At 56.0% G+C, this 19624-nt stretch overlaps 1 protein-coding gene across 2 annotated transcripts in view; it reads right to left on the reverse strand.

Moving 5' to 3' along the window:
- Positions 1–3173: 3173 nt before the first annotated feature.
- OTOF (otoferlin) overlaps positions 3174–19624 on the reverse strand; it is a 62129-nt gene continuing 45678 nt past the window's right edge. Inside the window, exons 22-46 of one of the 2 annotated variants that reach the window (XM_084512937.1) lie at positions 19321–19473; positions 18634–18823; positions 18146–18270; positions 17705–17839; positions 17048–17209; positions 16083–16202; positions 15592–15753; positions 15169–15331; positions 14234–14364; positions 13277–13306; positions 12590–12745; positions 12159–12225; positions 10699–10823; positions 10462–10596; positions 9727–9864; positions 9427–9554; positions 8818–8988; positions 8154–8314; positions 7179–7321; positions 6895–6983; positions 6572–6670; positions 5742–5983; positions 4684–4862; positions 4416–4516; positions 3174–4165 (exon numbers count right to left, since the gene is read on the reverse strand). In XM_084512937.1, coding sequence (XP_084369063.1) covers positions 3985–4165; positions 4416–4516; positions 4684–4862; positions 5742–5983; positions 6572–6670; positions 6895–6983; positions 7179–7321; positions 8154–8314; positions 8818–8988; positions 9427–9554; positions 9727–9864; positions 10462–10596; positions 10699–10823; positions 12159–12225; positions 12590–12745; positions 13277–13306; positions 14234–14364; positions 15169–15331; positions 15592–15753; positions 16083–16202; positions 17048–17209; positions 17705–17839; positions 18146–18270; positions 18634–18823; positions 19321–19473 — 3486 coding nt within the window. In that variant the 3' untranslated portion in view covers positions 3174–3984. Of the gene's footprint in view, positions 4166–4415; positions 4517–4683; positions 4863–5741; positions 5984–6571; positions 6671–6894; positions 6984–7178; positions 7322–8153; positions 8315–8817; positions 8989–9426; positions 9555–9726; positions 9865–10461; positions 10597–10698; positions 10854–12158; positions 12226–12589; positions 12746–13276; positions 13307–14233; positions 14365–15168; positions 15332–15591; positions 15754–16082; positions 16203–17047; positions 17210–17704; positions 17840–18145; positions 18271–18633; positions 18824–19320; positions 19474–19624 lie in introns of both variants that reach the window. The other variant, XM_084512936.1, reaches the window with a different exon arrangement.

Raw genomic sequence — 19624 nt, forward strand, 5'->3', positions numbered from 1 at the left:
AGTGAGTGTGGACAGGAGTTTTATTTGAGAATCCCGTGACTTGAGCTTTCCTGAGCTGCTCCTTCCCCTCCTGTTTCACGCTCCCCCATTCTCATCTGCCTGGATTTGGCTGTGCCCACCCTGGGGCAGCTCCCTTCCCTTCTCAGAAGGGCTTTCTCCTGCCGACCCTCGGCCACCAGATCCTTGACACGCGAAGCCAGGACGCTCGGGTTTGTCCCTGCTGTCCCTGTGTGGGGACGCTGGGTGCAGCCCTGGGGCCATTCCACCCATTGTGTGGCAGTGGGCTGGAACTGTCGCATCACACCACGGCCAGCTTCGGGGGGCTTCGGGGGGCTCAGTGTCACTTTGCCTTCGTGGTGGTGAGCCAGAGGCTGAGCGAGAAATTAAATTAGTGGCTTAGGAGTGTGGAGCTGGGAGAAGGAGCAAGGAGGCGGGTAGGAGCAGGCAGCATTGCTATGGCCCCAGCCTCCCCTTCCCTTGGAGTCTCACTGGGTTTTTTATCCTCCCCAGGGCTCCTTCCAGCCCTGGTTGATGCTGCTCTGGGAGCATTGGGATGAGAGCATGAGGAGCCCGATGCTAACCTCTGGTTGTGTTTTGGTGGCTCTGTTACACAGGACGGGGACTGGGCACACGCCATTGACTATCTACGAGGTGCGGTCCCCGTGGCCCGATGTGGGTGCTGGGACAGCTGGCCTTGTGGTTCTTCATCGTCCAGCTGCAGACTCTGATGAAGGTGCTTGGCTTCCACTCGCTCTGGGGCCAAACGGTGTCAGCAGCCATCGTGGTTGCCAAATCCGTGCGGATGATATCGCCAGAGGTAACGAAGCACCCGGTGCCCAAGCCCAAGAGCTGCTCCTGGGCTCCTCAGGGCATCTGCCATGCCCCCAGGGCCAGGGGATGGATCATGGTGGAAGGGAAATGTTGCTGGATAAGTTTTGTGCACTCGCAGGGGACTGCTAAGAGGAGGAGCACGTGGAGGAGCAGGAGGGTGCGGCGAAGAGCCCTGAGGAGGCTCGTGAAGAGGCACGTACGCAGCGGGAGATGCAGAGGGAGGTGGGTGTCATGGAAAGCAGAACGGCTGACGGAGGGCCAGGGTTGATCGAAGCTCACACACAGCACAACCCCTTTGCTCCAAGCCTCTTTTTTGGATGCCCCAAACCCAGGTCCCCGCTCCGTGCCCACCCTGGACCTCTTCAGGGCCTCCCTGATGGCGTTTCCATCTCAAGGGGGTCCAAGGGGAGCCCTGCAGCCCCTCAAAACCACCTCCTTTCTCCCTGCCAGCTTGAGACAGAGGTGGCTGCGTGCTGGGCAGCCCCGGCGGTACTGGCTGCGGTCGGCGAGGAGAAGGGGCTGCATCTTCTGCGACCAGCGACATTCCCCCTTGGTGCCCACGGTGGCCGTCTCCATGCCTGCAGGAATGCCGGGAGAGGTGCTGATCAGCTCCCCTCCATCATCGCCCGCACCTCACGGGGTGAAACGAATCCGCTTCGGTAAATCGTAGGAATGCAAATAAACAGGGGTGGTTCTGGAACGTGGCCGGGAGGTTTATTTGCAAAAGCCTTGATGCGAGTTGTCCTGACTTGCTCTCCCTCTCCTTTCCCTGCTGTTTCATGCTCCCTCATTCTCCTCCCCGTAGCCACACAAACATCCCAGTGGGGTGTGCAGGGGCCTGGCTGGGATCCCTGGTACAGTGCAGAGGACAAGGGACCCCTGAGGTGCCCTGGAGTGGTGACAAGCCATCAGCCATGGGGGGCTTCCTGCCTCCTGGGGTGTGCTGCACCCACAAACCCTCAATGGAGGGGTGTTGGGGCAGCTTCCTCAAGAGCTTCACTGCCTCCTGCACCGCTCTTTTGTGTGTGGATGTCCAGATTTTAGGGAAGGAGTGGCTTGGGAAGTGCCCACTGCCCTGACAAATGTCCCTTGGGGATTGCAATAGCCTTGAGGAGGGAACACCCCTCCTGCAGTGCCACTTTGCCAGCAGCTGCCCAAACCACAGCAGGTCTCTGAAGATTGCCCCCCAAGGGACTGCTGGGGACACAAACCACCAAATCCAGCTGCTGTGGGAGCAACGTGAGAGCTCGGCCGAGAGCTCAGCAGTGAAACCGAGACTTTATTGACAGAGTACAAGAGCAGCGTCCTAAAAACACCCCCGAGAGTCATTCCAGTAGTGAATGAGGGTCTTGCACACTTAAAGCTGAGCATGGTGGGTCTGCAGCAGCTGAGTATGGCAGAGAGCTGAGAAGAGAGCCCTTCCTTCCCTCCTTTCCCAGTAAACACAGCCAGAAATACTCCAACCCCAGTGCATCTGGATGAGCACAAACCAAAGCCATGAGTGAGACGGGCAGGGAGAGCTCATGCAGGGACAGAGGCAGTGGCTCCCTGTGAGCCCCAGGGGTGTCCAGCCAGCACCCGTGCTGGGTTGGTGCCCTGGGAAGATGCTTGTGCCTCTGTACGGGTGAGTTTTGGATGGGGCTCTCCCCACCTTCTGGGTCAGTGATGTGGTGCTGGGAATAAACCACAGCTCGGCTCCCGGTGCTGGCACTGCAGGTTGTGGGATAAAATGCCACGTGGGGGCACAAAGACAAGAGGGGACAGGGGCAGGCGGGACCAAGCAATGAGGTCTCAGCCTTTACCCCCTGATGCATATGTTAGACATCTTCTCTCCTGCCATCAAAGCATTATATTCCAAAACCACCTCATCGGTGTGCTGGATAATAATGCACAGCTCAAAACTGGGTGGCCGAGCTAGGCACGCATGGAGGTCACGCAGCCAGAGATGGAGGTGGAGAGGCAGAGACAACACAGAAGACAGTGGCGTTGGCTGGTCAGGCAGCAGAGAAGGGCTGGTAGGAGCCAGCCCCAGAACAAGAGCAGCTCCAGCAGCACCCAGAGGCACCAGAGCCCCCTTCCAGCCCCAGCCATGCTGCCTGTCCTCCCCTCAGCCAGGACAAGATGTCCGCCGAGGTGGCCATGGCACCTCACAAAATGGCCGCCTTGTTTTCCACACTGGGCCTGCTGCCCTCAGGGAGTACCAGCACTGAAAGTCACAGAATCACAGAATCACAGAATTTCTAGGTTGGAAGAGACCTCAAGATCATCGAGTCCAACCTCTGACCTAACACTAACAGTCCCCACTAAACCATATCCCGTCACCAGCAACACGAGAGCTCGGCCAAGAGCTCAGCAGTGAAACCGAGACTTTATTGACAGAGTACAAGAGCAGCGTCCTAAAAACACCCCCGAGAGTCATTCCAGTAGTGGATGAGGGTCTTGCACACTTGAAGCTGAGCATGGTGGGTCTGCAGCAGCTGAGTATGGCAGAGAGCTGAGAAGAGAGCCCTTCCCTCCCTCGTCCCCAATATACACAGCCAGAAACGCCCCAGCCCCGAAGCATCTGGATGAGCACAAACCAAAGCCATAAAAGATGGCCAAGGGGAGCTCACGCGGTGACAGAGGCTGTGGGTCCCTGTGAGCCCCAGGGGTGTCCAGCCAGCACCCGTGCTGGGTTGGTGGCCCTGGGAAGAGGCTTGTGCTGCTGGACGCTTCCCTGCCTCTGCCAGCGCCCCAGAAAGGGCACAGCAGGGCAGGGCTGGCCCCTTGCACAGCCCCAGGGCTCCATTTCTCAATGTCCTTCAAGGAGCATTTGGGGAGCCTCCCGAAATGCAGCCCCAGCTCTTGCTCTGCTTCCTGCTGCAGCAGAGCCCTGGCTCCTGCCCCACTGGGCAAAAAGGTCCAAGACCCCCAGCCTGAGTGCCCCACAGTTGCCAGCTGGTCACTGCTACTAGCCCAGGATGCCCAGCCTCAGGGTCAGAGCCTTCCTCCAAACCCATTTCTTTAGTAATAAAGCCAGAAATGGGATCCGTGGAGAAATGCAGCAGAGGAGGGCCAGCAGCAGTGAGATGTCCCCCGAGGCCACGGGCAGGAGAAGGGCACGGAGCTGGGGCAGGAGGTGGCGCTGGGCTGGGGGCTGGCTGCCCCCGTGCTTCATGCCCCCAGGAGCTTCTTGACCATGTAGCCTGGCATGCTGTAGAGGAAGAGGGCCACCATGATGAGGAGCAAGAGGGCCAGCACGATTTTGATGATGAGCCACTTGTAGCGGGTACAGATGAGGTATTTGATGGACTTGAGCGGGTTGAGGAACCAGATGAAAGACGTGTCGGGGCGGCTGCCGGGGAAGGAAACGCCTGTTTTCACGGATGCCATGGCCATGGGGAGGGCAGGCAGCATGGCTAGGGATATGGTGGGCAAAGAGAGGCTCTGGGACCCCCTTCCCTGGGTTATTTTACATCATTTCTACATCCCCTGAGGTGTAACCCTTCTTCACCTCCCCACTATGCCTCCCTCCCTGAGGACCACCCCACAAAAAGATACCCTACAAGCCCAGGTATCTGCTGGGAGAGGGCTTTCCTACTTACTTGGGTTTTTCCAGTGGGTCAGGCTCATTGCGAGCCAGCCCGGCGGGGGATTTCTCTGCCTCCTCTGCAGTCAGGAGGTGTAGTTCAGCCTCAACTTTCCCCTGCATGGAGAGAGATCTGCTGAGCCCGAGGCAATGCTCCCCGCCTGCCTCCTCGAGACATAGGAACAGAGGGGGCCTGAGGGAGCAGAACCATCTCTAGGGGGTGTTCTGCAAAAAACACAATCCCTACGACAGAAAACCACCCCCTTCTCCTTCCCCATCCTTACGGTGACCTCCAGCTCATCGTTCTCATCCCTGGCCACAAAGGGCCACCAGCCTTTCACCCGCTTCTGCTTGAAGATCGAGACCATGGGCAGCTCCGCCTCGTTTGTCACCATCTCCAGGCTGCACAGCTTTGACGTCTTGGCTCCCCGGGGGAAGCGGTTCAGGTCCAGCTCGATGGCCCCTGGCAGGAGACGACGGGAAGCAAAGATATTTGCACCCCCAAAATGAGAGACTTTGGTTAGAGATGATCCTGGAAGACTTTTCTGGGAACTCAAAAGCTGACATCTTTGCTATGGGGACAGCCTTTGAACAGCAGCAGTGGAAATAAAGGCTCTCATTCTATCTGCTCTTATACCTAAAGGGGTGGGAGAATTCAAGTTGTGCTTTTGCAGTGTAAAATCCCACAAACGCTGCATATTTGAACGTGATCGTGCAGGCATAGCAGTGGCATAGCAGTGGGGGGTATGTTAAGCAAAAAAGGGGACAGCAGAAGGTCCTGCCACCCCAAAATAAGGGGGATAGCTAAGAAAAACAAGACGAGCAGCGCAAAATCAGGAAAAACAAAAATCATAGGCATGAGAGAAGAAGGGAAAAAAAAGGAGGAAAAGGAGAAATTAGAAGTTGGTCAAACAAAATTGTATATATGTGGTATGGGAAGGTGTTGAGTAGGTTGTGAACCTGTAGTACTCAGCCCACAAGGAAACGGGAGGAATCAAGCATGGGGTGATAGGGAATATGAGGTTAGGATACACTTTTGCTGTGTACTCCTGTTTGCAGGATGCCCGCCGTGGCAATCATGAATAAAAATTCTCCTTCCCTGAGATCTGGCGTTGTTGGCTGCAGATTGTTTTATATATAGGGGTTTGCAGGATATTTGGGCTTGAGGACCAGGGCTGCCCTCCCAGGCTCTGTTCCCATCTTGGTGTCATCTCACCCCACATCCCCCTGCTGAGGGACCCCCGCCGGCCACCCCATTGCCCCAGCTTACCGAGGAAATCATCAGAATCATCAGAACCAGCGGAATCATCGGCAAAAATCATCGGAAATCATCCCTTCTTACCGAGGAAATCATCGGCCGAGAAGTGGTCGGCGTCCCACACCTGTAGGGTGAGCCGGGCCGGGATCTTGTACTCGGTCTCGTCCCAGGAGAACATGGACTCCTTCTTGGAGATGACGATCTTCTCCTCCGCCGTCAGGTAGTCGAAGGGGAAGATGTAGCGCCAGTTGAAGTTGCCCTCGCCGGTCAGCGAGTGGTAGTGGACGTCCGTGTCCTGCTTGTCCTCCTGCTGGCCCTTCAGCCACCTGCAGGGCCCGGAGGGGTGACAGTGGTGACGTGCCCTCAGGGCGGGGAGCAGAGGGCATGGGGACATCCTGCACGTGCAGCTGGGATGTCTCCAGGCCAGCAAGGCATGGATAAACTGGAAAAACCTGGAGCTATAAGCATTGGGATGGGGCTGCTTGAAGCACTGCAGCAACCTCTCCAAGGGGCAGCATGGGCATGGGGCACAAGGCCCTAAAGGGACCAGTGGGGTTTGAGGGCAAGAAACCCTATAGTCTGACCCCCACCGACTGCAGGTGTCCACAGAATCCCTATTTCACATCTATTTGAGCCCCTCAGAAGGATTTAGGGTCTGCTGCAGTCAGCTTTGGGGTGGGGTTGTCTCTGCTGACCCAGCCTCCAGCAAAGGGACCTGAGGAGCCCAGTTTGGCCAGATAATAACCCACGGCTCCAAGCAGCCAGAGATGGAGGTGGAGAGGCAGAGACAGCACAGAAGATATCAGCAGGGTTGGTGCTCGCTGACCCCGCACCCACAGCTCCCCCAAAACTCACCCTGGGGTCCCCCAGGTTGAAGTAAAGGGGGTGGCAGGGGCTGGCCGCGCTCTACCTACCCCCGGACAAAAATGTCGCTGGATTTCTCGCCCGTGAAGTAGTCGTCGTCCTCCAGGATGACCTCGTCTGTGTTCCACACTATCACCCGGAGCTCATATCTGGCAGGAGGGAAGGAGACGAGGAGGGGAAGCGGTGGGGAAAGGGGCAGGAGAAAGGGGAACCCTCTGGAAGGGGAGGACACCGCCTGGTGCCTCCAGTTTTGGGATATCTGGTCGGGGTGCCCAGGCAGAGGGCTGGGTTGTGGAGCAGCAGCAGAGCAAGGAGAAGTGGGGCTGCCCCCAAACTTTGAGTTTTCCCCACAAATTTGGGAGATTTTCCTTACTTCTTTGGTTTCCTGGGGGAAATATCGGTGGCGGGGCCAGGCGCTGGCATATCCATGGGGAACATGTCCACCCACATCTCCAGCCGACCCTGCAGGGTCGGAGAGGTGCAATCAGCTCCCTGGATCCCTCCTTGCTCCCAGACCCCATAACATCCCCCACCAGCTTCTCTGTGGGGCAGGATGGGGCTCCCCCGTGCCAGGAGTCCTTGCCCACCCTCCTGGCGTGCTGTGGTGGACACGGGGCACCCAGGGGACCCAGAGGCTTGGGGTTATGCTCTGAGGACCTGCTCGATGCCTGGCTTGTCGGGGTTGAGCAGCGGGCGCGTCTCCACGTGCTCGGGGACCAGCTTGCAGCCTGCCCGTGGGATGTCCTCCCAGTGGCGCAGCACGGTCAGGGCCAAGTGTTCATCCGTCTGCTTCTTCTGGCCTGCGAGGGCAGGAGTGTGAGATGTGTTCATCTGATTCCTGTCAGTGTGGAACAATGCTAGGGCCGCATGGGGTGATGGATGTGACCTTCTGTCTTACATACCCTTGTATAACCACAAATCTAAGAAAACCAGAGTGGTTGATGTGTATAATTCTTGTATCTTGCAAAGGAATGGTCCAGCAATTTGTGTCAATAGAGAGCTTGAAGGGAAATGTGTTTTTAGGCTTTTCCTTGAAGTCTCTGATATCTGGGAGGGGTTCAGAATAACTGCTAACTAACATGGCTATTGCACAGGACACTATGCAAGTCTCTGATATCTGGCCAGGAGATTAAGGAGACGGGGAGAGCTGAAGGACGACTAAAAGTCAAAGCTTGCAGGGGACGCTGCACAAGTCTCTGACATCCAGCCAAATCGGACAAAGGAGAAGGACAAGAGGGAGGAAGACTATGAGCCTTCAGCACGAGACCCCCAGAGACCCCCAGAGGGACCACCGGAGACTGATACGCATGCTCCAGTAGGAGGGTTTGGATTCTGGAAGCTAATTATAATAATCCTGTTTTTTTTAGAAGTAGTAATGAATATGTATTAGCCTAGGAGCATAAAAACCAGCTGCTTGATGTAACTGGTGTGCGTCTTGGTGGAGCAGAGACCCCCGGCGCACCCAGCGCTGTTTGCTTACCTCTATTCCCTTAATAAATTGTAAACTTTGATTATAGTCCTATTTTGAAGTCTGAGCCATTTATGGGGCCACCAGAGCTGTCTCCAGCCCTGGATGATGAAGAGATGCCCAAAGCCCTGCTCCCCCCAGCCCTCACCCCCCGGGGCTGGTACCGTTTTCATCCTCGATCTCCGTGGGGCCGGTGAAGACCCTGTTGGCCACTTTCACTCTCCCTCCTGGCCCGAAGTGCGGCCCGTCCACCTTGCCCTCTTTGCACAGCTTGGAGAGGATTTGCGAGGGCTTCATGGGGTCACGCCAGACGTTATACCCGTGTCTGCAAACAGGAGCGCAGGGGCAGTGAGGTAGTGGCAAGACCTGGAGGAAAAAGCCATTTTGCTCCCCAGCGAGGTAAATACTCCTGCCATGAAGCATCCAGCATTCATGGGGGAAGCATCTGAGGCTCCAAATCTGAAGCCTGAGAGCAGACGAGGTCCCTCTGCACCCCGATCTCTACCCTTTGCTAGCACCTTTCCACCCCAACCCCTTTCCTTTGTGCTACCTCCGACCCCAGTGCACCCTGCTTGACTTTGAACTCAGCTTTGCTCCTTTTCTCACCCACCTACTTTGCTCACCCCACCAGTGCCCCTCAGCCCCTTCTGGTGCCATCGCCCATCTCTTTCCATCCTCAACCCCAGGAAGAGGAAAGGTACAGCACAGACTTCCCCATCAGCAGCCCACGGAAGAGGGAGATTCCTGCAGGAAACCTAGGCTTGGTGTGGAAGACGAGACAGAGATGGGTCCAGGCAGGAGAGCGGGCAGGGAAAGCTGTGTTCGTACATGGAGTAGGTCTGTGACACCCCGCAGGTGGCTCGGTGCTTGCTGTAGTAGCGGTTCTCCAGGTCGATCTTGGTCTCCCCGATCAGGTCGTCCGTCCCCACCAGGTCCCAGTCGTACACTGCCACCGTCAGCATGGACTCCATGGGGAAGGTGGCCTCGATGTCGAAGGATCTGGGGCAGGGGAAGGCGGGTGGGGAGCAAGAGGACACGCTGAGGTACTGGGCTGCTGCTCAAAGCCACCCGTGGGCGAGGTGGCTCTGTCCCGAGGTCATTGCTTGGCCTGGGTGCCTCAAAAACCCCAAAATTGAGTTTGTGTCACTGGGGAGCTTGGCAATCCCCTCACTGGAGTTCAGGCCTCACGTTTCCTACAGCAGATGCTTAATCGTGATCAGATACGGACACCTAAACATCCTTTACTCTTTGACCATGCTCCTACTAAAGGATAAATGGCTTAATTGAGGATGTCTACACTGCTTGCAGTGTGATGAGCCCCATCTTTTGAACCCCAAACGGCTGTGGGATGAACAGGGTGCAGGTCCAAGGGTTTTCAAGCTTGTCTCGGGCTTAGCTCACCCCTTCTGGGTGCGAACAAGGAGTTGGGCAACTCACTTTCCGAAGACAGGGTTCAGCTGCTTGGAGATGTAGTTCTCCTTGTCCTTGATGTCTGTCTTCCCCAGCTTGATGGCGATGTAGGGGTCAGCTTTCCCGTTGATGTCAGCAGGATGCAGATCCGTGGCCTGGCGGGGGGGGGGGGGAGAGAAAAGAGAGGCATCAGCTCCATCCGTGCTGGTGATCAAATCAGGGACGGCCCCGATCTTGGTCCTTAAAACCAAGGGAGGTCCTCCAAGGGAGGATCTTGGTCCTTGAAACCCGAGGGAGCTCGGGATCAGCCCCTGCTCTTACGCTCACCCGCACGATGTAGACCCGGACCAGCACGTTGATGGGGTCGTTGCTGGGGATCCCCTGGAACATGCCGAAGGTGGGGTCGTACCCTGCCTCCTTGGTGATATCGTCGGGGAGAGGCACTTTGTAGACGCACAGGGAGCCCTGGAGCAAGAGAGGGAGTGCACAGCCTGAGCAGAGCCCTGCTGCCCCGGGAAAGAGGGTGCACGGGCAGGGATTTCCAGGAGGAAAAGTGACATTGGGACAACGAGCCGGGATCCCGTGCTGGGCAGGGGCGGTCCTGGGCCAGAGCATCACTTAAACACAAGCAAAGAGCTAAATTGGCATTAATTGGCTTAATCTGCCAGGCTCGCAACCTCCAAAAGCAGCTCCCCTCATCCAAGAATCCTACAGCTGGCAGAGGTGCTCCTGCATCGCCTGGGGGCTGGCAGTGAGAAAAGGTCCTCAGAGAAACCCCAGGGCAAGACTTATTTCTCCAGCAGGCAAAGAGGAGCTGTTTTTCCCTCGGATTTCTTCAAGGGCTGTGAGACGTCCGTTTGCCTTCAGATCATCCCTGTGGATGCTCTACCTGGAGCCATCTGATTCCCGGGGCTGCCCTTGGAGGCTCTCCCTCCCTGCAAGGTGCTGTGGCTGGGGCAAGGCAAATCGTTTTCTATTTCTATTCCTGCCAAAAACCTTCAGGAGAGAAGCCTGCAGGCAAGGGCTGCCCCAGTCCTGGTCCAGCCCAGCACCCGGACTCACTTTGAACCTCCCCACTATCCGCTCCTCCTCGGTTGCGTTGTCGTCGTTGTCCCCAATCTTCCCACGGAGCAGGTTGAAGGTGTGCAGCCAGTCCTCGAAGTTATCAAACTCTGCTTCCAGCTCTTTGTTGAAGACCTAGGTGACGGAAAAGAGGGGAATCGGGTGAAAAAAAAAGGCTGCAGATAGCTGGGACTGCCTCCAATCCTGCTCCTGCTCCTGGCCTGCTGGCACACTCACCTTCAGCTCGTCGATCTTCTGCTTGTTCTTCTTCTCGGGGAGCTCAGGGGCCGCCTGCTGCTTCTTCTTCTTGTCGTCTTTGGGTGCCTTGGACTTCTCCTTGCTCTTTGCCTGGCCCTTGAAGCCTTTCATGGGAGAGTCATCAAGTTTGATTTCTGAGGCCGAGGGGAAGCAGCGGGGATGGAGGAGATGGAAACGAGGATGGGGGGAAGACAGGGAAAGGGGGGGACTCGATCAAAGTCCTTAAAACAGGAGGAACGTGAAAGCTGACAGCCTGCAGCTCCCAGCCCAGCCCTGGAGCAACCTTTTGAGCCTTCTCCTGTCTTTCCCTGAGCTTGGTCATCGCTGCACAGCATCTCCAGGAGCCCAGGCAATGCCTCGATGGCCTCGATCCGCCAGCTTTTGTGACTGCTGGGCAGCTCAGACGGGGACAGACGGACGGCCACGAGGACGTGGTGTGGAAAGGAAAGGAGGAAGGAATGGGAGTGCCAAGGGGAAATGGATCCTGCTCAGAAGGCAGGACAAGAGTGGTGCGGGATACAAGACACCCCCGGCAGCCCTGCCAGGACAGCAAGCCCAGGAAGAAGCTGCTCGGAGTCATCTCAGCCAAGAAATTTTGCATTACCCAGGCAAAACAACGACTTTCCATCGTGTGGATGTGGGATGTATAGAGAAGATGAGAGAAAATCCTCAGGGAAACCCTTCCCAGCCCTGCTGGAGGGCCTGGCAAGGGGCTGCAAATGGATAAGGTCACCCCTGGGCAGCACGGCCCAACTCATCGGAATTCCTGGCCCATTATCATTTATATTACAAGTTTTGTTTCAGTCAACTTCAGACACCTGCAATGCCCCTGTAGGAGCTGCAAACCCCCTGATTTCCTTCGGAGACAGATGCTTTTAGGGCACAATTTATCCTATTGCAACATGGAACTGAAAATGGGTCAGAGATCTGGCACTGGGTGCTCACGTTTTTCTTCTGCCTGTGCTAGGCAGGGAGAGCAGAGCAGGACGCCTTTATGCACAGGTAAAATGCTTTTTTTAAAAAAGTTTTTAAAAAAAAAAAATGTTTTTTTTTAAAAAAAACAGGTAAAACTTCACTTCAAAAGCTGGGGCAAAACAAGAAGTTTTCTTTCTTTAAAGCTTCCTGCAGAAGGAGGATGGAAAACCCCACGAAGGAGATCTAGAAGCACCGACACCTTGGCACGCTCAACACATCTGCATGGCCAAAGCAACACTTCCAGTGACCTAGGAACTGGTGATTGCACAAAAATGCCCTGGGACAGCAGCACGGCTCCCCGCCAGCACCCTGAATTGCTCCACAAAAATCGATCCTGCCTTGGTTTGTACGTGCTGGGAGTGTCTGATGCAGCAGAGGAACAACCGCGTGCTCCAAAAGGGGTGCCCGAGCACCGAGAGGAGCCCCGGTCCTTCCCCTGCTGGCCCTGCTCGCCCTCTGCTCACCTTCTGCAATCTCCATTTCTTCCTTTTCCTCTGCTTCTGCTGCGGCTGCTTCCTGCTGCCGGAGTTGCTGGGGGGGAAAAGAAGTGAGCAAGGGGTGGGTGACCGCGTCGAGGTCCCTGTGCTCGCTAGAAGTGACTGCCTGGGGGTTGCAGCTCTCCGGCTGTCCCAGCAGCGAGCTGGGGTCTGGCAGTGCTGGAGGGATGAAAGCTGCTGGGTGCAGGCTGGAGCTGTGAAACGAGCTCTGTTTCACACACCCCCAGTGCACCCACGGAAGGGGAAGCCTGCTCAGCTCTGCCAGCAGGCAAGCAAGGAAAGCAGCACGGCCCCAAACCTTTGGAAATTGCTGAGAGAGAGCTGAGACCTTGCCTGCAGGAGACAACGACGTTCCCCAATTCTACCTTACGTGTGTCACCCCCCTGCTCTGCACCCACCTCCTTCATAGTCTCGATTGAAGCAAAATACTTGGACCACCAGTCCAGCATGCTCTCGTCCGGCTCCTCCTCTTCTACTTCCTCTCCTCCTCCTCCTCCTCCTCCTCCTCCTCCTCCTTTCTTCTTCTTTTTCTTTTTCTCCTTCTCTTCCTCGGACTGCAGGGACGAGGGAAGCAAAGACAGAGAAGGAGAGGGGTCAGATGAAAAGAAAACATCTCCTGATGTGCAGAGGAGGTGGGTAAAGCACTTGAGAAAGCAGAGCCCTCCTGGCTGGGTGGGTTCCTTAGCTCTTTTCCCCTTTTACAGCCACAGGGATGGAGCAGCAAGGTGCCCAGAGCTCCAGGAGACAGTGTCCGAGTCCCAAGACATCCCCTCCTGTCTATCCCTATCACCGATGCATTTTCTAGGCTACAGCACCCGCATCGTATGTGGCAGCAACCCTCTCTTAGCCCAGGAAAGTGCCCTGCATCCACCTAGAGGTACCACAAATCCTTTAGGGGCTGGCGTCTGGCTGTGCTGCCCATAACCAGCATCCCAATCCCAGGGAACAGCAGGGCTGAGACAAGCCCAGAAATTCTTCCCAATCTGCAGGTCCCTGCCTTGGCACCCTCTGACTGTGACCCAGAAGGGGAAGAAAAGGGGCACGGAGGGTTGGGAGGAGGGAGGAGGAGCAGCTCCATCACTTACCACGTCCACCTTCACCACCGCCTCGGAGTTCTGCCGCCCGGCGTGGAAGGGAACAGGGAGAGGGAGAGCAGGTTAGCAGCGCAGCCGAGTGCAAGCACACACGGGCACACGGGGAGGTGAATGCTGGTGTGAGATGTTTTTGTCTGATTCGTGTCAGTAGGGAACAATGCTAGGTGTGATGGGTGTGACCTTCTGTCTTACATACCCTTGTATAAGCACAAGTCTAAGAAAAACAGAGTGGTTGATGTGTATAATTCTTGTATCTTGCAAAGGAATGGTCCAGCAATTCGTGTCAATAGACAGCTTGAAGGGAAATGTGTTTTTAGGCTTTTCCTTGAAGTCTCTGATATCTGGGGGGGTTTCAGAATAACTGCTAACTATTATGGCTATTGCACAGGACACTATGCAAGTCTCTGGTATCTGGGCAGGAGATTAAGGAGAAGGGAAAAAGCTAAAAGACAAAGCTTGCAGGGGACGCTGCACAAGTCTCTGACATCCAGCCAAGTTGGACAAAGGAGAAGGACAAGAGGGAGGAAGACTATGAGCCTTCAGCACCCCCAGAGACCCCCAGAGGGACCACCAGAGACTGATCTGCATGCTCCAGTTTTGGGTTTGGATTCTGGAAACTAATTGTAATAACCCTGATTTTTTTAGAAGTAGTAATGAATATGTATTAGCCTAGGGGCATAAAAACCAGCTGCTTGATGTAACTGGTGTGCGTCTTGGTGGAGCAGAGACTCGCGGCGCACCCAGCACTGTTTGCTTACCTCTATTCCCTTAATAAATTGCAAACTTTGATTGTAACCCTATTTTGGGACTGAGCGATTTATAACACCAAGACCCTTCCTTCCAGGATTCAGCCCGGCCCCGTGTTCAGCAGGACAAGGTGGCTCTCTGTTGGGTGGGATTGGCATCTGGAGAGAGATGCCAGCGTGGTGCTGACACGCGGGTACTCACAGCTTCCAGCTTCACCATGGTCTCCATCTTCTTGATGGGAACCTCAGGCTCCATGTTGACCACGATCTCCCCTGTGGGGCGAGAGCGAGGGGCCCCGTTGGCCATGGCCAGGTAGCCTTTGAGATGTTTAGCTGGACAGGGGACAGAGAAAGAGAGAAAAAAGAAGGAGAGTGTAGAGAAGAAACTGAGAGCTCGGGTGAGATCCTGCAAGGGACATGCTGGGGTGACGTGTGGCCACCTTGCTGAGAGAAGAAGAGCAGGGAAAATGAGCACAGACCCTTACAGCTTGAAAAAAAAAACCAACATTCCTATAGCAAAGGAAAGCAGGTGGTGAGAAAGGCGAGAAGGGACAAGGAGGATGATTGCCCTGAGAGTAGCAGCACAAAGATGCAACCACAGCTCCAGATCTGTGCCTGGAGCCAGGGATGGACCCTAGAAAACTCCCCAAGCTCCCATCTCTGCCCAGCCGGGAGGGCCTCCACCTCCAGCAAGAGTTTTTGAGGAGGGGAGCGATTCCTGTGCCTCTCCAAGCCCTGAGGAGCCGGGCTGGGTGCAGGGACAGTGGCTCGTGATAGGTTTTGCCGTGGGGAATTCCCTGGGGCTGATAGGGAACGGAGGCTGGGATTTGGAAGGTGTCCACCCCCAGCCCAAGTCTGCAGCTTTCCAGTTTTACCCAAATAGCAGCAGCAGGCACAGAGCATGGCAAATCCACCTGGGGGAGCGTGTGGGCTCATGAAGATGCAGAGAGGTTAGAAACGAACAAACTTTCCTTGTCTCACAGGCATCAGGGGGAGCACAGAGGAAAAACTCCAAGGGGACTCGGGGCCAGCAGCTTCCCACCCCGTTGTCCCCATCCCCTTCACCGAGAGCCGGAAACATCGAATCTCCTTCTTTGCCCGTGCCCTCCTGTTGCCCACAGCCATGCTCCTGGTTACCTGTCATGTTCCAGTGCTGGGCCTTCTTGTCTGGGGGGCGGTAGATGAATTTTCGGAGGGAGCTGACGGCGTGGGAGCCCACCAGGGTGTAGCGCCCGAAAGCCCGGCAGTCCACCACCCTGATGTTCAGGGGCGGGTGGAGCAGCTCGTTCTCCGGGAGGTCCTGGGGAGCAAAGAGGGGCTGGTAAGCAAGGGATGGATGTTGGCTGTGGGATGTTCACTTTGGTGGGTGGAAAAAGCAGCAGGGACTAAAGCAGGGGTGGTTTAGAGCAGCTCAGCAGGGCAGGGAAAGGCTCCCACCAGCTGGGATGGAGCTCAAGTCCCCTGTTGCTGAAGGGGAGCTTGAAAAAAAGGGGCTGGGAGCCCCGGTTTGGGTTTCAGAAAGGTTGGGTTTCGGCTGAGGACCCAGAGGGGAACGCTCACCACTTCGAACCACTTGACCAAAGTGCTGAAGTTGGGGTTTTTCTTGTAGTTTTGGATGAGGGCGGACTGCACTCCCTTCCCAGCGCACTCGATGTCCACCCGGGGCCGGTCCACCTGCGCCAGGTTCACTCTCTTCAGGTCCCTGAGCCCCCAGAACAAGATCTAGGAGAGGAGGAGGAGGCAAAGCAGGGGCATGAGGGGGCTGCCCTCAGCTTGGAGGCCACAGGAGTTGGTCCTCAGCATCCCCTGGGAGTGTCTGGGACTGGGAAATGAGTCCTGCAGCATCTCCAGCCAGCAGGGACACCCGCACCCATGGGTGCACTGTGCACAGAGCATCTCGGGCTGTGTTGCCTCCATCTCCACTCTCTACCGAGGCAGCCAAGGGAGAGGGAAGCTGATGGCCAAACCAAAATGCTCATTGTGGTGCCCATATTTAAGCCAGGGGTGATCCAGTTGCTGAAGATTAAAATCTGGTGCTCCGATGCAATTACCTCCACTCTATATTTGCTCAGCACTGGCCGAATCCCCAGTGGCACTGGCAGGATGGGGCCCCGGTCCATGTCTGTGGGGCCGTCGATTGGGGGCAGGTCCGACTTGCCCCCAGGACCAATCTGGAAGAGATGCAGCTCGGATTAGGATCACAGAACCACAGAATGGGTTGGGTGGGAGGGGACCCTTAAAGCCCACCTCGTGGCACGGCAGAGACCAAAGCCCCAGCTCCGGGGTGCCTTTGGAGCACATCACTGGTTCTGGGGAGGATGGGGTGGCTGCTGGGGTGGCTCCTTGGATGGCTCAACCCAAGCAAAGGGACCCCCAGGGGCCACCTCGCAGGCATTTCCAGCTCCTGGGGCACAAAGGAGCTGCCCCAGCTGCATTAGAGGAGCCTGCAGCCACTCAGCACATCCAAACCCAGCCCTGTGATGAGTTTCTTAGGGCCCCTCTCCTCTCAGCTGGGAGCTCTCATCACCCCTGCACACCAGGAGGCTGCTGAGACACGGCCCTACAAACGTGACAGTCCCAGTGCATGGAAAAGAAGGCAAGAAAGAGGGAAGGTTTAACTCTGGCACCTCTGTGTACTATGGGGGTAAAATTTTGCCATATTCTTGGGATGCGGATGTGAATTCTCATCCCTTTTTCCTTAGACCTTCAAATTGGCATCTCAGAGAGCACCAAGACTCCCGTTGGCATCTCCCAGTGATGCTGTAGGGAGATTGGGCTAATGCAATATTTTAGTGGGATGCCTTGTCCAGAAGGAAACTGGGACTCTCTGCACATCACCTTGACCAGTAAAACTGGGCAGGAGCTGCCCTGGTGCTGGCTCCGTAGCTGTGTTAAACCCTTCTAGCTCCTCTCGGATGTACGAACTACCTGCTGTTTGTGTAAGAACAGACTGACCCCACTGCCTTCCACCCTCCAGCCCGTCCTTCCCTTCTCTCGGGTTGGGCATTTTTGGTACCTGGAGCAGCTCAAAGGCTGCCAGCAGGTCGCCCGCGGTGGAGTTGCCCCTGTAGATCTGGTAGTACTCCAGCTGCGGGGGGAACCGCGGCGGGCAGTACTGCTCGTCTGACATCTTCACCACCGGCTTGGCAAAGGTGCGGCCCATGAAGTCAGCCTTGCCCTGGGGAGGGGAAGAGAGCACTCGGGTTTGCTGGCCCAGTATGAAGCCTCCCAGCTCTCCCCAGCGTGGTCAGAACAGGATCAACCCCCTGGGGCTGGGACACCAAAGCTCAGCGCCAGCTTTCACTGCTGGCTTCCCATCCAAAGGCGCTTCCTAAGGCATCAGCATCTTCAAGTAAGGTGAAGGAGTTGGCCTAGGGCTGGCTTGAGCAGCTACTCTGAAGGGAAAGGCTGATTTAATATCTCCTTGATTCCCACCTCACAAAAACTCTCTCTTCACTCTCCAAAAATAAGCTATCATTTGGTTGAGTCTAAGAGGTTTAATGAGAAGCAGAGGCTCCTAGTCCATGCCCTGGGAGATGTGAGGAGACTTTCTCCCAAGGGTCCAGAGAAAGGCTGTTTCTTGCACCCTCTGCCCTATTCACCTTGCCCATGAGCCAGGAGTGATTACAGGATCTATATCAGAGACATTTTCCTCTGCTGAGTTTCATCTTACCACCGTGTCCTGGTCATAGATCTCAATGACAATGATAGGGGGGTCGTCCCGCATCTCGTGGGCTTCTCCGTAGAGCTCCACGTTGTCGAAGACCAGCAGCTGGTCCCAGGTTGGGCAGAGGGTCTCATTGAGGACCTGGAAGAAAGGGAGAGGGACTTACTGGGACCCTGGGCAGGGGCAGCACCCAGGCTGTTGGTCTCAGCTCTCCTGCAGCAGGGGAAGCCATGGGGATGGGTTCAGGAGAATGAGCACAGCCCCGGCTTGTCTCAGCCACATCTCAGGCTGCAGCTCCAGCACCTGGCTGCATGAATGTTTTTTGGGGCCAGCAAGCCATGGGACATCTCCCAGGGACTTTTCCCAGAAACAAAAAGCCACAACAACGGGAAAGCAGCCACAAGTTATTCCCACTTCCAGCCCTCCAGGTCAGGAGACGGTGCTCACCTCAGTGCATTGGCTCTGGGAGGTGAAGAAGACTCGGGCAAAGGGGTCCGAAAGGCCGCTGCTGTCGGCAGCAAACAAACTCCTGGCCTGGTACATGTGGGCTCGCAGCTGGAAAACCTGCTTCTCTGCAACGGAGAGGGGCAGTGGGACAGCTTGGTATGAAAGTCTGGAGCCCAGCCGTGGGGCTCAGCCTGGAGAGCAAGGTCTCAGAGGCTCAGGACTGGCACTAATGAAGGAAATTGGTTGAAAACACGGTTCCCAAATGGGTAAGGACTTCCTCAGCATCCTGCTCTCAGTGCACATAAAGGCAGCTATGAACGGGGCAGGAGGAGGAGGCACAAATCCCACACCCCACCTCCCTCTAGGATTCCCCGTGGGACAACTGGAAGCATTTCCCCTTAGCTCCTGGAAGGCAAGTGGTGTCCTACCAGGCTCTCCCTGCCCTCCGTGTCCTGTCCCCAGAGCCACCAAGGGCAGCAAGCTCTTACTGGTGTAAAGGAGGCTGATGGGTGGGAAGGACGGCAGGTTTTGGCCTCTGGCGATCTTCTTCTCCTCGAAGCCACAGGGCAGGCCGCTCAGGAAGTCCTTGCGCTGCTTGTTGAGGCCCAGCCACAGGTAAATCTCCATCTTGGCCTGAACCGTCCAGCCGGCAGGTCCAAAACCCCTCTTCCCAGGTAGCTGGGCATAAAGGACAGATGAGTTTAGGTGGAAATAAGGGAGGCCATAAAGTTGGACAGACCACCTCTTGCTGCACTCCCCTTCCAGTGCATTGCTTGTACCCCACTTACACCCAGGGACGCAGCCCTCATCAATTTGGATCATGCCCACTACTCTGTCTCATGTTTTATCTTCTTCCTACCACGTTGGCTTCCTCTTTCCAAGACAAATTTCCCTTTCCTGGCCAGCTGGATCGAACATCTCTCTCCTTACAGACATTTCTCACCCACCAGACTGCTAAGACCAGGGCTTTACACCTCTTAGCAGCACATTTCCATCATCATTAATGGATCTGTTGTGCCTAGTATTCAATCACCAGCAAAACTGGATACCCAGCTCCCTCATCTCCATCTCCCATCCTCCCAGTTTGCCCCTTTTCCATCTCCCATCCTCCCAGTTTGCCCCTTCTCCATCTCCCTCCTCCTGGCTGCAGTTCCCCAGGGAAGACAGGCAGGTACCTTGAGGAAGACGGTCTTCACTTTGGCGCAGTCCTTGCCCATCTCCTCGTCCACGATGGAGTAGAGGATGTCCTTGGAAGGGACGCGGGCGTAGGCAATGCGTTTGTTGTTGCTCATCATCCAGATGAAGATGTCGGGAATGGTGTGCTGGGGCTGCGAACACCAGCAAAGAGCCCTGTCAGTGTCTCAGCTCTTTGACCACTGAGGCACTGGCAGGGCTGTAGACCTTTGGAAGGCAACTTCAGCAGATCCTGCAGGAGATGGATGTGCCTTGTGCCACTTTGGGGTCATTGAAATGGTTTTG

This window comes from Aythya ferina, assembly GCF_964211825.1.
Source record: "Aythya ferina genome assembly, chromosome: 3".
Taxonomy (NCBI): Eukaryota; Metazoa; Chordata; class Aves; order Anseriformes; family Anatidae; genus Aythya; species Aythya ferina.